This window comes from Egretta garzetta, unplaced genomic scaffold, assembly GCF_000687185.1.
Source record: "Egretta garzetta isolate BGI_Z169 unplaced genomic scaffold, ASM68718v1 scaffold89, whole genome shotgun sequence".
Lineage (NCBI taxonomy): Eukaryota > Metazoa > Chordata > Aves > Pelecaniformes > Ardeidae > Egretta > Egretta garzetta.
The window spans coordinates 3,218,587-3,232,867 of record NW_009269997.1 but is presented as its reverse complement, the minus strand read 5'-3'; the positions used below and the strand labels follow the sequence as shown (position 1 = coordinate 3,232,867).

At 42.8% G+C, this 14,281-nt stretch overlaps 1 protein-coding gene across 1 annotated transcript in view; it reads right to left on the bottom strand.

Annotated features, from left to right (window-relative positions):
• The window catches only part of ARHGAP24 (Rho GTPase activating protein 24), a 221,368-nt gene that overhangs the window by 128,294 nt on the left and 78,793 nt on the right, over positions 1–14,281 (bottom strand). Inside the window, exon 3 of the mRNA XM_009647479.2 lies at positions 12,619–12,706. Coding sequence (XP_009645774.1) covers positions 12,619–12,706 — 88 coding nt within the window. The remainder of the gene's footprint in view (positions 1–12,618; positions 12,707–14,281) is intronic.

Here is a 14,281-nt window from a genome sequence, read left to right as displayed (position 1 = left end):
ACCTCTAGGCCCCAAATCACTATCAAAAATTGTCAGAGCAACAAGCTGTCATTCCAGTTACCTTTCTAACTTCCCACAGATCACCTGGCTTCAGGGGAATTATCTCTGCATGTCTGGCACTACCCAAGCCATTTGCCAACATTGATATTGACCATCAAGCTCCAGTGCCAGCTGCAGTCCTGAGGCGGAAAAAAAAAAAAAAAACCTCATCATTGCTGTGATTACAACTGGTGGCATTTAAAATAGGGTGGGAATAAACCATGTCCCCAAACATAGTTTTCATTATATGCTACATCCTCACTAACAGCAAATCTGGTGTACACGTACACCGATTGTGGAATACATTCACCACAAACTTGACCTCTAAATTTGCTTTTATGCCACCTAAGTTTTTAAAAGATGCCACCGCCATTATGTTCCAAACTCTTGTATGTAGCAGATGACCTCCAGAATGCCACCAAAGGGTCACACCAAGAAGCTTGTCCAAATGAAAGATACTGCTAACTTAACCTATGGAGCAAACACACGTCAGATCCCATGCACCATGTGTTAAGCAGCGCCAAATAAATCAGTCTGCTTCTGAATTAAAAAAGGAGACAAAAGTGAAAAATAACTTTTTAACTTCAGCTTTATAAACCATGCTTGAGTAATGGCAAAGGCAGGCAAAGAAACTGCACTCATTCAGAATTTTTATAGTGTGCAGTCTTCTGCCACATGAAATTAGTGCCACTGAGAACAAATGATGGAAAAGTAAGTGGAATTACTTTACAGGAAAGAAAATGAAAGCTACAAGTGTTCAGGAGTTTTCAGAAGTGCTTCATCTGTCACGCGTCTTCAAAGTAGACCACAACTAGGAAATAGCATTCAGAAAAAGCAGGCAATATTACTACTACTTCTAATACAAATATGCACACTTTTAACCTATAATCTGTACTCGTTCACAAAGGCAGGAGGGGTTCAAGATAGCAGAGTTTGTATGTGAAAATTTGTGATGGTTCATATTTCACTAACTTCAAAGTTACACATCAGAGCAGTACCAGTGAGGATAATTTCTTTGTTCCGCACATGCTGCATACCTCAGAGAAGACATTTAGAAAGGCCTTTTTTTTAATTTTTCTTTTAAATAGTCTTACATCTAGATTTAATTCCTTCAGCTTTAAAAGCAGATGGCCTAAACTGCAATAATTTCAATCAGATTCATTTTAGGCTGGGGGGGGAAAAAAAAAAAAAATCTATAAATGAGTATTTCTATATTCAAAGAAATTACATTTAAATCATCTATTGCAGGCTCTTCTATGCTAGATACAAGTGCTGGAGTTCTACCAGAAAAGGTACTGCATCTTCTGAATGGGAAAAGGTGCCCCATCTCCCCTTGCGGGATAAACGGGACATTTTCTCATAGTTCTTTAGTAGCCCAAGACTGAGTCGCACCAATCTTGAGCTTTAAACAGATGTGATATCATGAGAGGATCTTCCATATGAAGGAGAGGAAGCAAAATGACTCATTGTTCCACAAGCATGTGTCACAACCCTGGTCTTGCCTCTCTTCCCCAAATCCCCAGTATAAAGGTTATAAAAACTTCTTGCTGGGTGTCACTAACTCAGATTTATGTTTCCTTAACATCATTAATTTGCAAGGCTTGTACCTCTCACAGGGATGCAGGTATCATCGCATTTAAACATGTGTGGACACGAGGGCGCAGAGAGGTAGTACTCGGTCCAATGTCATGGAAGGAGTCACTGCTGGAACTGGAACAAAAAGCAGGTATCGCGAACTCAGTCCCTTCCCCTAGTGTTGGTCAGTAGCCATGACTACAAAGGCATGAAAAACATGGCTAAGAGGAATATTACATGCATTGACCTGTAGGGAACCGAGCTTGAAATTAGCATATTTTATGGTACCAGCATAACAGCTTGGTGGTGTGACCCACCATGTGATTTCGCAGGGATATAGGACTGGGGTTGGTTTGGGTTTTGCTTTTCTAAAAACTATGTAGGAGGCAAAATCTATTATAGGCACATCAAATATCTGCGCATCAAGAAACTAGCTGGTCAAGATGGAAAAGAATTCATTCCCACTGGGCCTTCACCATTAACCTTGTGAGAAACAAGCAGCAAAGCTTCAGCTGGCTTCATTTTTCTGGCTCCCTGACTCCATGCATTTCCAAGGGTCACTTAAAAAAAAAAAAAAAAAAAAGCGGCTTAGAGCTGTTATAGCCTTCCTTTGAAGGACAGAACAAGACAGTGCATGCCAATGTGTCCACACATAGAGACACAGCTCCCTACCAAATATATTTTTGAGAAATCACTCTGTTAATAAGGATGGCAACATGCTCAGGAGATGTTCAGTAGGAAACGAGCAGTGCTCAAAGCTGCTTTAGCGCAATATGCTATTACACAGAGATATCTGTGCGGTAAGGCTGGTGCCCATTTGATTAAACAGCCTGCCTGCTCCCTCCAGAAGATATCAGAGGTACAATTAGTTCAGTCGGCAGTATCAGCAATGCCCTTGAGGTCCTGTGCTCCTGACAACTAATGAAGAGGCACTGCTGGCTGTCAGCGCGTGCAGGGGGAAGCATTCATCTTCGTGGCAGCACCAATTAAATTCACCGGGGTCACACCAGGAGGAGATCGGAATTCAGTGCGGGGAACAAGTCAAAGCAGCTGACTGGTTTAACACTTCATTTTTGGGTTTTATATCATGGAGAAAAGGGAATAAATTTGTACTAGCCACACGGATGGTGAAGGGAATACAGAGCATCTGCTTGACAGCAAAGGTAGAGAGAGTACCTCAGTGCTCAGGTGCATACACACATCCACTACAGAAACACATTTTTTGCAGCAGGGCAGGAAACCTCTTAATACACAAATTTATCCTAAAGTCAAGAGAAGTGAATTTGCTTAGTGAATTCTATTCCTAACTATTGCTAAGCCTTCAAGGAAAGCTACTTGCCATACATGTGGGTGTATCCTCACCTGGGACACAGCAATTACTCCTGAGAAGATAAGGCAAGGTACTCTTGCCCCTTATTTCTCACAAGGCTACATCCTTACAGAAAACAAACAGTTCTACTTCAAAACAACAGGGTTCACAAGCTTCTAAAACATTTTCACCCCCGAGACATCACACTGAACTACACCAGTCACAGTCAAGCACGCCAGCTGATCATGTGCCCCATTTGGTACCTCACTGTAGAGTCCAACCTTTCCCCTCCCATAGAAGTTTTGCCATCATATGACTTCTAGGACTACAAAGTATTGATGTCAGAAGAGAATAATATTGAAATAGAAGTAAGTATCCAGTATCCAACCTGTTAATGTACATGGGAGCACTACAAAGAAAATCGCTTGTTTAGCAAAAAAGAGATTTATATGTAATTCCTGTTTTGTCTTACTCGTGTCCCATAGGGAAAAATTGCAAATGAACGTATGTGCTGGTTTTGGCCAGGGCAGAGTTAATTTTCTTCATGGTAGCTAGCATAAGGCTATGTTTTGGACTTGTGCTGAAAACAGTGTTGGTAACACAGGCATGGTTTAGTTACTGCTGGGCAGTGCTTACGCAGAGTCAAGGCATTTTCTGCTGCTCACCCCACCCCACCAGTGAGTAGGCTGGGGGCGCACAAGAAACTGGGAGGGGACATGGCCGACTCCAACAGACCAAAGGGATATTCTATACCCCACGATGTCATGCTCAGCATAAAGCTGGGGGAAGAAAGAAGAAGGGGGGGAGAGATTCGAAGGGATGGCGTTTGTCTTCCCAAGTCACCATTACGCGTGATGGAGCCCTGCTTTCCTGGGGATGGCTGAGCACCTGCCTGGCAGGGGGAAGGAGGGAACGAATTCCTTGTTTTGCTTTGCTTGCGTGCACAGCTTTTGTTTTACTTATTAAACCATCTTTATCTCAACCCACAAATTTTCTCACTTTTACTCTGCCGATTTCCTCCCATCATACTGGAGGAATGTGAGCAAGCGGCTGGGTGGTGCTTATTTGCCAGCTGGGCTTAAACCACAAATCCACATTTTCCAGGCCTTCATGGACCCTTAATTGAAAATGCTGCCAATCAGTAGGTGACAAGAATTATCACCTACTGTGGCCTTCTCATTTCAGATGTTTGAGAACTCATGTTGAGAGTCTCGAAGGGCTTAATCTACTAAGCACTGTGTATCAATAGGGAACTGGAGAGTTTTTGATAAATTTACAACACACTGGCAGCCATTTATCTTCTCAAACCTCACAACACACTTGCGGGGCCTAAAGGGCCTGCTTACCAACAGTGAAATCAGTGTGACACACACATATGCAAAATAGATCCCTCCTGACTCTCAGCCATGGGTGCACAGACCTACGCAAATCTAAGCTGACTAAAATGTAAGATAGCTATCCTGCAGAAATGAAATAATATCATCCTTTGGAATTAAAAAATTCAATAAGCTTCGAGGAGTGAAAGCCTATTGCAGCAGTAGAAGCAAAATAGTTTATTATCCAACCTTTTATGTAAAGGAAGCTTCAACAAACAAAAAAACCGCACTCAAACCCACCACGTGCTCCCTACCAGAACAGTTAATCTGCAGGAAACTTCATTTGCCATACAGTGTGCAATTAAAGACATAAAGAAATAAAGAAAAAGGCCTGTGGACACCTCTTTTTTTTTTCTGACCAATGAAAAAATAATTCTAACAATTTCAAAGTTCCTGGAATTAATATTTCACTCCCTTGAAGAGATTCTCTAATAAAGCCACAGGCTTTTGGGAAATGCTCTGTAGTCAAAGACTTCACAAATCCATAAAGTCAGCCTAGACACCTGATGAAATCATAGAATCATAGAATCACCTAGGTTGGAAAAGACCTTTAAGATCATCAAGTCCAACCATTAACCTAACCCTGCCATCCCATCACTAAACCATGTCCCTAAGCACCTCATCTACCCTTCTTTTAAATACCTCCAGGGATGGGGACTTGACCACCTCCCTGGGCAGCCCATTTCAGAGCCTGAAATACTGCTCACTGTTCTGAGAAAGCACAGCATTAAGAATTTCATGCCAGAAAAACGAGATTCAAACATGCTGTGAAAAGCAACATCTCAAGTCTTCCAAAATAACATAAAAATACTTCATAGGGCACTCTCCACAACAGCATTGGGAAACACATTCCTAACATTAATTTATAAAATCTACCGTAGACTTCTAAATTACCTGAAAATAATTCTTATGAGAAAAGCTGTGATACAAAAGCAGCCAAATGTTTGAACACAAGTCAAGACTGACAGAGTATCAAAACTAAGTCCTGAGACAGGCTTGTACATGGCAGTCCAGTGAAACTGCTTTTGTTTTACATCCTTTCCAGCTGCAGCATTTGGGAAGGTAGCTTAAGTATTTTAAGTACATGTCATATTTTGGTTTATATCCTGTACTTCTACTTGAAGAAGCAGAAGCAAGTTGTCCCATTGAAGCAATCTGTTTGGCCTATTTTCAATTAGTACCACAAAGGGAACCAACACTTCCACTGCACAGCATCACTGAGAAACTGCTTTCTGAAAAGATGTACGTACAGAAAAATTTGGCACGAAAAGAGCTCATCTAAACCAGAATAAAAATGGTGTGATTTTCCTCAGCAAGATATTTGGGCTTGTTCTCTTGACTACAGCTCTCAGGCCTGACAAACTGACCTTAAACAAATGAAAGCGTACAGTGCTGAAGGTAATTCCTGCCTTCTGCAATCTCCACCATCCATGACTCAAAAAGGATCTCATGTTCCCTGATGGGAAGGGAGATAGCCCAGAAGCCAAACACACAAGAAATCAACAGACACACAAGTGCAGAAAAAAGCAGCAGCAGAAACTGCAAGTAACTTCCCTGAAATACCACAGTTATTTCCTAACAGTCTGAATAACCCCCAAGAATGAAACCGTGCCTTAAGCTGCAGACACGTAACTTGGGGCTGCACTGAGACAGATTTTAGAGGGATGGACAGACTTGGGTAACTCAGTACCACCAAAGTACAAAATTCATCCACACAGATGCACATGCTGTACTACGATACTTTGCCAATGGTGATAAATACAGCACACACATACAGAGCTCACTAGCAAAAGATTCCACAAGGAATACTGAAGATCAACATTTGGAAATGTAAGTCTTAGTTTAAACAGTACTGATTAAATATTAACATTCATGTAACTGAACAACTCATTAAAGAAATCTTTGGGATATTTGTGTCTCTAAGGGAACTCAGGCCTTAGAACAGAGCACGCGAACAGATCACATGCTAGCTATCATGGTCCTGTGAGTAAGCTCGTCTTCAGTGCTGTTTTCTCATGAAATCTGCACGTAGTACAGGACAAAGAAATACATGACTCGGTAACACTCAAATGGTGAAATACCATTGGAGCAGTGATCTGGCTTCCAAGCCATGAGGCCAAGCTGTAAAATGAGTTCTCACTCTCATAGAGCAGGACATCAGCCACCGCATAAGGATCTCAAATACAAGGGAGGTAACAGTATGAGTGGTTTAGTTTCCAGGATCAAAGTTCAGTCAATGATGAGCACGTTCCTTTGCCCATTCAATAACCACCATTCTCTTCTAGGCAATTACCTACATAGACCCAGATTATTTTGAGCTAGTGTTGCTTCCTAAGTGCATCAGGATATGAAGATTCAAGTCCTGGGAGCTCCTACAAGCATCCGGACATCTCTGGGAAAGCCACAGGTTCCTACTGCGAGGCTTTCCATATTGCCCTCGCTCAAAATGCCCTCAGATAACAACCCTTGGGAAGCCCAGGGGACTCCAAACAAAAGACACTCAAGGCTTGGGTGAAAACCAATGGGCGATTCTGAGCTTCCCACATCGCGGTGCTCAGCTCCTCCTGGTGCAAATGGGGTGCAGCAACTGGACTCAGACAGGAATCAAGTCCCTCATCTGAAAACCACCACACATGCAAACTATGGTGTTTTCACGTACCTCTGTTCTGCCCCTCCGTACCTATGGATGACACCTAGTTCACTGAAACACAGCTAGGTCACCTGATTCAGTTCTGCGTGAACACAAACGCCTTCCCCCATTACACCTGCATAGCAAGGTAAAAACCTCGGGCTTCCTTTAGAAAGGAACAAATACACAGAATGAGATTTTATCTTCTAGCTAAAACTAGTAACAATCAGCAACCAAAACACAATCACTTGAACAAACCTAATCACACAACTTTGTTGTATATGCATATTTCCCATTAAAAAGGTGTTTTCTTTAAACTCTCTTCTGGTTTCTGTTGAGTATGAAACATTACTCCAAGCACTAGAGAAGCTGTTAATAACCACGGATATCACTAATTGCCTTACGGTCACACCAACTCGGGCACAGAAAACTCCTCCACACAAGTGCGGCGTGGGCCTCATGCTGTACAGGAGACAGTTTAACTCCTGTAAATTAACTTCATCAGCACAGCAAAAGAAAAAATAAAGGAACAATTTTAAGTATTAAACCATAGCATGACTTAAGGAATGAACAGAATGTTTTTGAAATGCAAATTAAAGGCATCTGTATTTTAATTACAACATCAAAACTGCAAGATACTTGTCTCCACACACATTTCTTTCATTCATCTTCAGAGATGGCTGCATACAGAGAATTAGTTTCATAGTATAAACCTACTCCCACGTACATTCCCAAAATAATTTGCATGTATTACCAATAAACAAACACACACACAAGTTTTCAGGCCGCCCACAGACATGATAGACAAAAAGAGGACTTGTCACTATTGCCTTTGGGATTATAACTAAAATTACTTCAACTTTTAATACAGGGAAAATAGAATCCAAGCGCATCCTGAGCTTCAGTGCCATACATTTAATACAACATTCATTTAAGCTGACAAAATTTTTTAAAAACTCTGCAGATAGATCCTGTTGCTATATAGCTGTTTTCTCATACGAAAGCTAACCAGAACCTTGGCTACAGTATATTTTTCTCTATTACACTCAATGAGCTCAGCTTTGTTGCTGTCAGCTTAGAAAACTGACTTTCATACTGAGTCACTAAGAGGATACAGATGACAAACAGCCCCATTACAAAAGGCTGACAATACTTGCCTTGAGAAGCAACAGTGACATGACGACGGTGGCAAAGCTCACTTCATCTTTGCTTAACATACAGCTGACAATACTTCTACAGGCACTGTGATGCCTCCACAGTCAGTCTGAGTCTCAATTACATTATATTCCCCAAACCCAAACCTTTTTTTTTCTTTTGTCATGAATCCTTAGCATATCTCACCAGGAAAATTGCGCCAGTATGGAGTCACTATAGTTGCATGCTTGTTAGCGAGAGGGGAAAAAATAAATATATTGGTGCTATCCTAAACACATTCAAAGCCCCATACTCAGAATTAAAAACAAGCAAACAAAACAAAACGCCCTACCTGATTCTCAGGGAGGCTCCAGAGAAGTATGGAAGGTAACCCAAACACTAATTGCAAATTATTCTTTAACTTGACTGCATGGAAAGACGGCATAGTAAGTATTTTGATAAACCACGAGCGTGATCATCTCCCATCAGCACTGCCCATCAGCCAGCGCTCCCACTGTCAGCTATGCTGCCCAAGTCTTTTTAACTTGGGCATGAATGATGACCCAGGGCTCAGGCTTGGCACATAACGGCTCAGGCTGGAAGAAAACTGAGTGAGAGGTTCCGAAACTTTGAAAACCAGCAGTAAACAATCAAATTATGGGAGCAGAAGCAACACAGATGGTGGCTGAGACTTAACAATGTACTGACAACCCAAAATGAGGGTGAAACATTGCATTTTCTGGAGACTTTCTACAATTTAGGCAACGGCCAGGTACTGTGGTAAAAGCATTCAAACTCAGCAGCAAAGTACAGTCTGACCTCCAAATGTGCTGCACACATCCCAGAGGCATCAGTGGTGTTTGGGATAGCATCATACACAGAAAATGAGTGATCTCCGAGGAAGGTGCTTGAACGTGGACAGAAGGGCTTGAACATTTGACTGTTCAAGCCTTACTGTATTACCATTTCCTACTATCCTGTTATCAGCCAAATTTCTACCTGTTAGGGAACATTACATGTTGTATCTGAGAGCTTCCTGCAGCTCAGCTGTGCCAGGTCCCATGCAGGCAGTGGCTTTCTGGTGCCATACAGCTGCCTGCATGGTTGCACATGAAGGTTTTTTCGTGCCTGCAGTGCACACACATCTCAGGCCTACACTTAAATATTCCACACTCGATGCCAAATTTACATAGACCGGAGGCATTAATAAGCACACCCAGGCTGAGCATTATTAGACAGATTAAAGTGTCACATGAACCAGGACATATGGAGCACCAGCTACAAAAGAATCCTTTATCTCGATGTCTTCACACATGATGTGGCAGCAAAAGGTGGCATCACAGCCATTTTGAGATGGGAACACCCCAGTTTTGTGCAATTCCTCAGCAGCACCTTCTAGTTTAACTTGTGGCAGGAACTAAAGCTGCTTCTCCCATGGTCATGTCTATCAAGGAGGAGAGCAAGCATCATCACCAGAATCAGTGCCAGTCCACTTCTGTCTGCTCATCTTATGCCCTCCACACCCACTGCTGTAGGGCACGGACCCTACTGCAATAACAGCAACAGCTACAACTACGGAAGCTCAGCTTTTCTCCTTTCCATCTATAACATCCAGAAGAAATACAGGCCTTATTTATGAAATGCCTGACTGGAAGTCCCATTTTGCCTGGAAATTTTAGGTCAGAAAGCATTCCGTGTGTTCTAGGATGGTGGTGGTGAGGGGGAGCACTTTTTCAATTGAAAAGAACGCTCTTAATTTTCAGTGGGAACAAGATTTCAGCCAACCCCAGACTTGCAATGTTAATAATAGGTTTCTTTCAATATTTTGAACATACGAAAAAGATAAAAACCACAGTGAGAAACTTTTTTAAATGTGATTGATTCAAGCTGGGGTGAGTGTTAAGCAAACCTCACATATACCATACACACTTTCTTTGCATACTAACCCCTTACTGCACCTAACTTTCATAATCAAATTCTTTGCCACGTATAAAAGGAAAAGCTGCACTGTGCTGAGCTGCATCTGCAAATTCCAGCGAGTGATCAGCCTCCTTAGCTTTGAACTTTACTGTGTATTTTTTACACTTCTACAACATATCAAAAACCCCATGCATCAGTCAAGACAACTACATTTGTGCCTTGACACTGAGATGATTTAAGAGCAGGAACATGGAGGTGAGTTTCAATAAACATTATTCTCTATTTATGATTTTAAATAGACATAATGAGAAAGTAAATTGAAAAGTAACGCGGGGATTAACAGAATATATTGAATAAACACAGTGGGCTAAATGGATGTTGAAACATAGATCATTTTGGTTGGAAAAGTCCCTCAAGATCATCGAGTGAAACTGTAAACCTAACACTGCCAAGTCCACCACTAAACCATGCCCCTAAGCACCGCATCTATACATCTTTTAAATACCTCCAGGGATGGGGACTCAACCACTTCCCTAGGCAGCCCGTTCCAGTGCTTGATAACCCTTTCAGTGAAGAAAGCTTTCCTAAAGTTCAACCTAAACCTTCCCTGGTGCAACGTCAGACCATTTCCCCTTGTCCTATCGCCCGTTACCAGGGAGAAGAGACCGACCCCCATCTCCCTACCCCTCCTGTCAGGCAGCTGTAGAGGGCGATAAGGTACTCCCCTCAGCCTCCTCCAGACTAAACAACCCCAGTTCCCTCAGCTGCTCCTCATCAGACTTGTGCTCCACACCCCTCACCTGCTTTGCTGCTCTTCTTTGGAGATGTTCCAGCAAGGCAATGTCCTTCTTGTAGTGAGAGGCCCAAAACTGAACACAGTATTTGAGGTGCAGCCTCACGATCACTTCCCTACTCCTGCTGGCCACACTATTCCTGATACAAGCCAGGATGCCGTTGGCCGCCTTGGCCACCTGGGCACACTGCTGGCTCATACTCAGCCAGCTGTCAACCAGCACCCCCAGGTCCTTTTCTATCAGGCAGCTTTCCAGCCACTCTTCCCCAAGCCTGTAGCATTGCACAGGGCTGTTGTGAACCAAGTGCAGGACCCAGCACTTGGCCTTGTTGAATCTGTGTTTACAACTCTTTGGGCCTGGCCATCTAGCCAGTTTACACTCAGCAAAGAATATGCCTGTCCAGGCCATAAGCAGCCAGTTTCTCCAGGAGAATGCTGTGGGAAACAGTGTCAAAAGCTTTATTAAAGTCTAAGCAGACAACATCCACAGCCTTTCCCTCATCCACTAAGCAGGTCACCTTGTCATAGAAGGAGATCAGGTTAGTCAAGAAGGACCTGCCTTTCATAAACCCCTGCTGACTGAGCTGATCACCTGGTGGTTCTGTACGTGCTGTGTGATGGCACTCAAGGTGATCTGCTCCATAACCTTCCCCGGCACCAAGATAAGACTTGACAGGTCTGCAGTTCCCTGAATCCTCCTTCCAGCCCTTCTTGTAGATGGGTGTCATATTTGTTAACCTCCTGTCGACTGGGACCTCCCCAGTTAGCCAGGACTACTGATAAATGATGGAGAGTGGCTTGGTAAGCACTTCTGCCAGCTCCCTCAGTGCCCTTGGGTGGCTCCCATCTGGCCACATAGACTTGTGTCTGTCTAAATGGTGTAGCAGGTTGCTAACCATTTCCCCTTGGATTATGGGGGCTTCATTCATCTCCCCATCTCTGCGTTCCAGCTCAGGGGGCTGTGTAGCTGGAGAACCATTGGTCTTGTTATTAAAGACTGAGGCAAAGAAGGCATTAAGTACCTCAGTCTTTTCCTCATCCTTTGTCACTATGTTTCCCCCCGCATCCAATAAAGGGTGGAGAGTCTCCTTAGCCCTCCTTTTGTTGTGAATGTATTTACAGAAACATATTTTTTTTGGTCTTTTACTACAGTAGCCAGATTATTTTCTAGCTGGGCTTTGGCCCTTCTAATTTTCTCCCGGCATAACTTCGTGACATCCTTGTAATCCTCCTGAGTTGCCTGCCCCTTCTTCCAAAGGTCATAAACCCTCTGTTTTCTAACGAGTTCCAGCCAAAGCTGACAGGGTAATATTCTTCTGACAAATCTACCCCCAGGAAAAAAAACACCCAATCAAAAAACCACAACTAAAAACAAGTTTAGGGTTTCAAAGCAGCAATGCTTGCTGCTGTTATAATTTTTTATCCACCCACAGTGACCAGGGAGCACTCTTCTGTGATGGTACTGATGTCATCAAGCCCATGTGCTACATTGATAAGCTGCTGATGCTAAGTTACAGATTCCTGTGTTACCACAGGACACACTACTTCATAGAGTCCAATATAATCTAAAATAATTACCAAATATACTTGTACTGTCACTATGCAACTCAGTGGTGCAGCCCCTTGCTGTGAACAATCATGCTTTACACTGATAAATAAAAAACACATCCTCTTCCTATGCTGCCCGGAGCTGCATGAAAAAATTATGAATGAAATTATTAACAAATTCTTTTTCCTTAAATTGAATCATTAATCACCTTCAGCTTCTGTTCTGGCAGAACAGATGTGGCCATTTGTCACCAAGAACAAAACTGCAAAGACTACGTAGAGTAGAATATCCTACCTGGAACAACTTCAAAAAGGAACTTTCCTGGACTTTCTTCATTGCAGGGATGCTCAATTACTCTGTTGCCAGGCAGAAAGATGGTACCCTAAAAAAAACCCAACAATAAACACAGGATTAAAAATACTACCATGCTTCTCATAGACTAACACTTCTGGAGTTGGACTGGAGTATACATGAACTTGTGGTGTTGGGCCTGAGCAGCTGAATTCCAAAGTGAGACTGAGGAGGGAGTATCCCAAAAGCCAACATCACAGTTCCCCTTAATTAACTCAGGCATTCAGTAATGGCTTTAGGTTTTTTCCAACTCTTGGGTTTTTGATACCATGCAGGTTTTGGTACTAATCACACATACTAATTCTACTGTGTCACAGGGAAAATTCAAGACTAGAAGAAAGGGTTAGTTTTACCCTGTCAGCAAAAAGCTATGAAGTTGCATGTGTGAGGCAGATGAACTTACCAGCTAGGCTTCTTGGCTAAAGCCAAAGGATATGTGGACAGAAGAGTAACCTCTATGCATACAGTTCCTGCACTGTGCCCTTTTGCCGCACCATCCCAGGGAATTGGTACAGAGGAAACACCCCACTTCCACCCACTGGTAGCACCAGCACACCATCACGCCACCAAGCCACAGCAGGCACAGCAAGGGTCCTGTTTAAAGATGCATTTGGTACAGGTAGAGAAATGTCGGATAATCTCTGCGATGGGCACTGAACACCTCCATCACAACTTTACTGCCTTGAGAAGGCAGATGGGGAATTTTAGCTGTGCATATTTCATAACGCTCATTATCAAAAACAATGCCTACAACCCTCAAAACATCTCTGGGGCTGCAGTGAGGACATACCTCCCCCCTGCTTTGCCCTGCTGTCACATGGAATGGATAGACAGCCAGCCCCTTTCCTCTGAGAGCTCTTCATTTTCAGGTATTACAGCTCCTCCTAGTACCATTTCCTCCTCAGTCAGCAGTCAGTCCTTAATGAAATTACGCTGGGATGGCTGTCCAGGGGTAAATTTTCAGAGTGGCATCCTAGGAATTACATTAGGTACAAGCTCTCCATCAGTGTTAACGGGAGACAATACCTACTTATCAGTATTCTCCAATCACCACATAACAGGGCACCTATCTCCAAAGTAAGCAACTTATATAACTCACATGGCTTAAACATAGAATATCTTGAGTTGGAAGGGCCCCATAAGGATCATCAAATCCAACACGGAGCACCATTGTCCATAGTAGTTTCACCAAACACTGCTTCTAAATATCTGCCAGACCGCTCATCTAAACAGCAGTAAAGATATCCCTGTACCGGAAAAACATCAGTTCTGATATCCAGTATTTGCTGCTATGGCTTGTAACCTTTATTATGAGCAAAAGCATTTACTATTATTGGGAAGGCAAGACAAGGAGAATGCTATAGTTGTTTCGCAGAGGAGACCTTACAGATCAACAGGATAGAAGTAACCTGAAGAAACAGGTAACAGATGTTCCACAAAATCAGTATTTGTACCAGCTGATGTGGAGACAGGGCTCAACACCGACTTGTCAGTATATTGCTGTCTGCCAGTGGCCGCAGCGTGTCACAGGAAGCCAAAGACAGGGTGCACAGATATTTTATCAGATCACACAAAATGACCTCCATTAAACACTATGATACTTCCT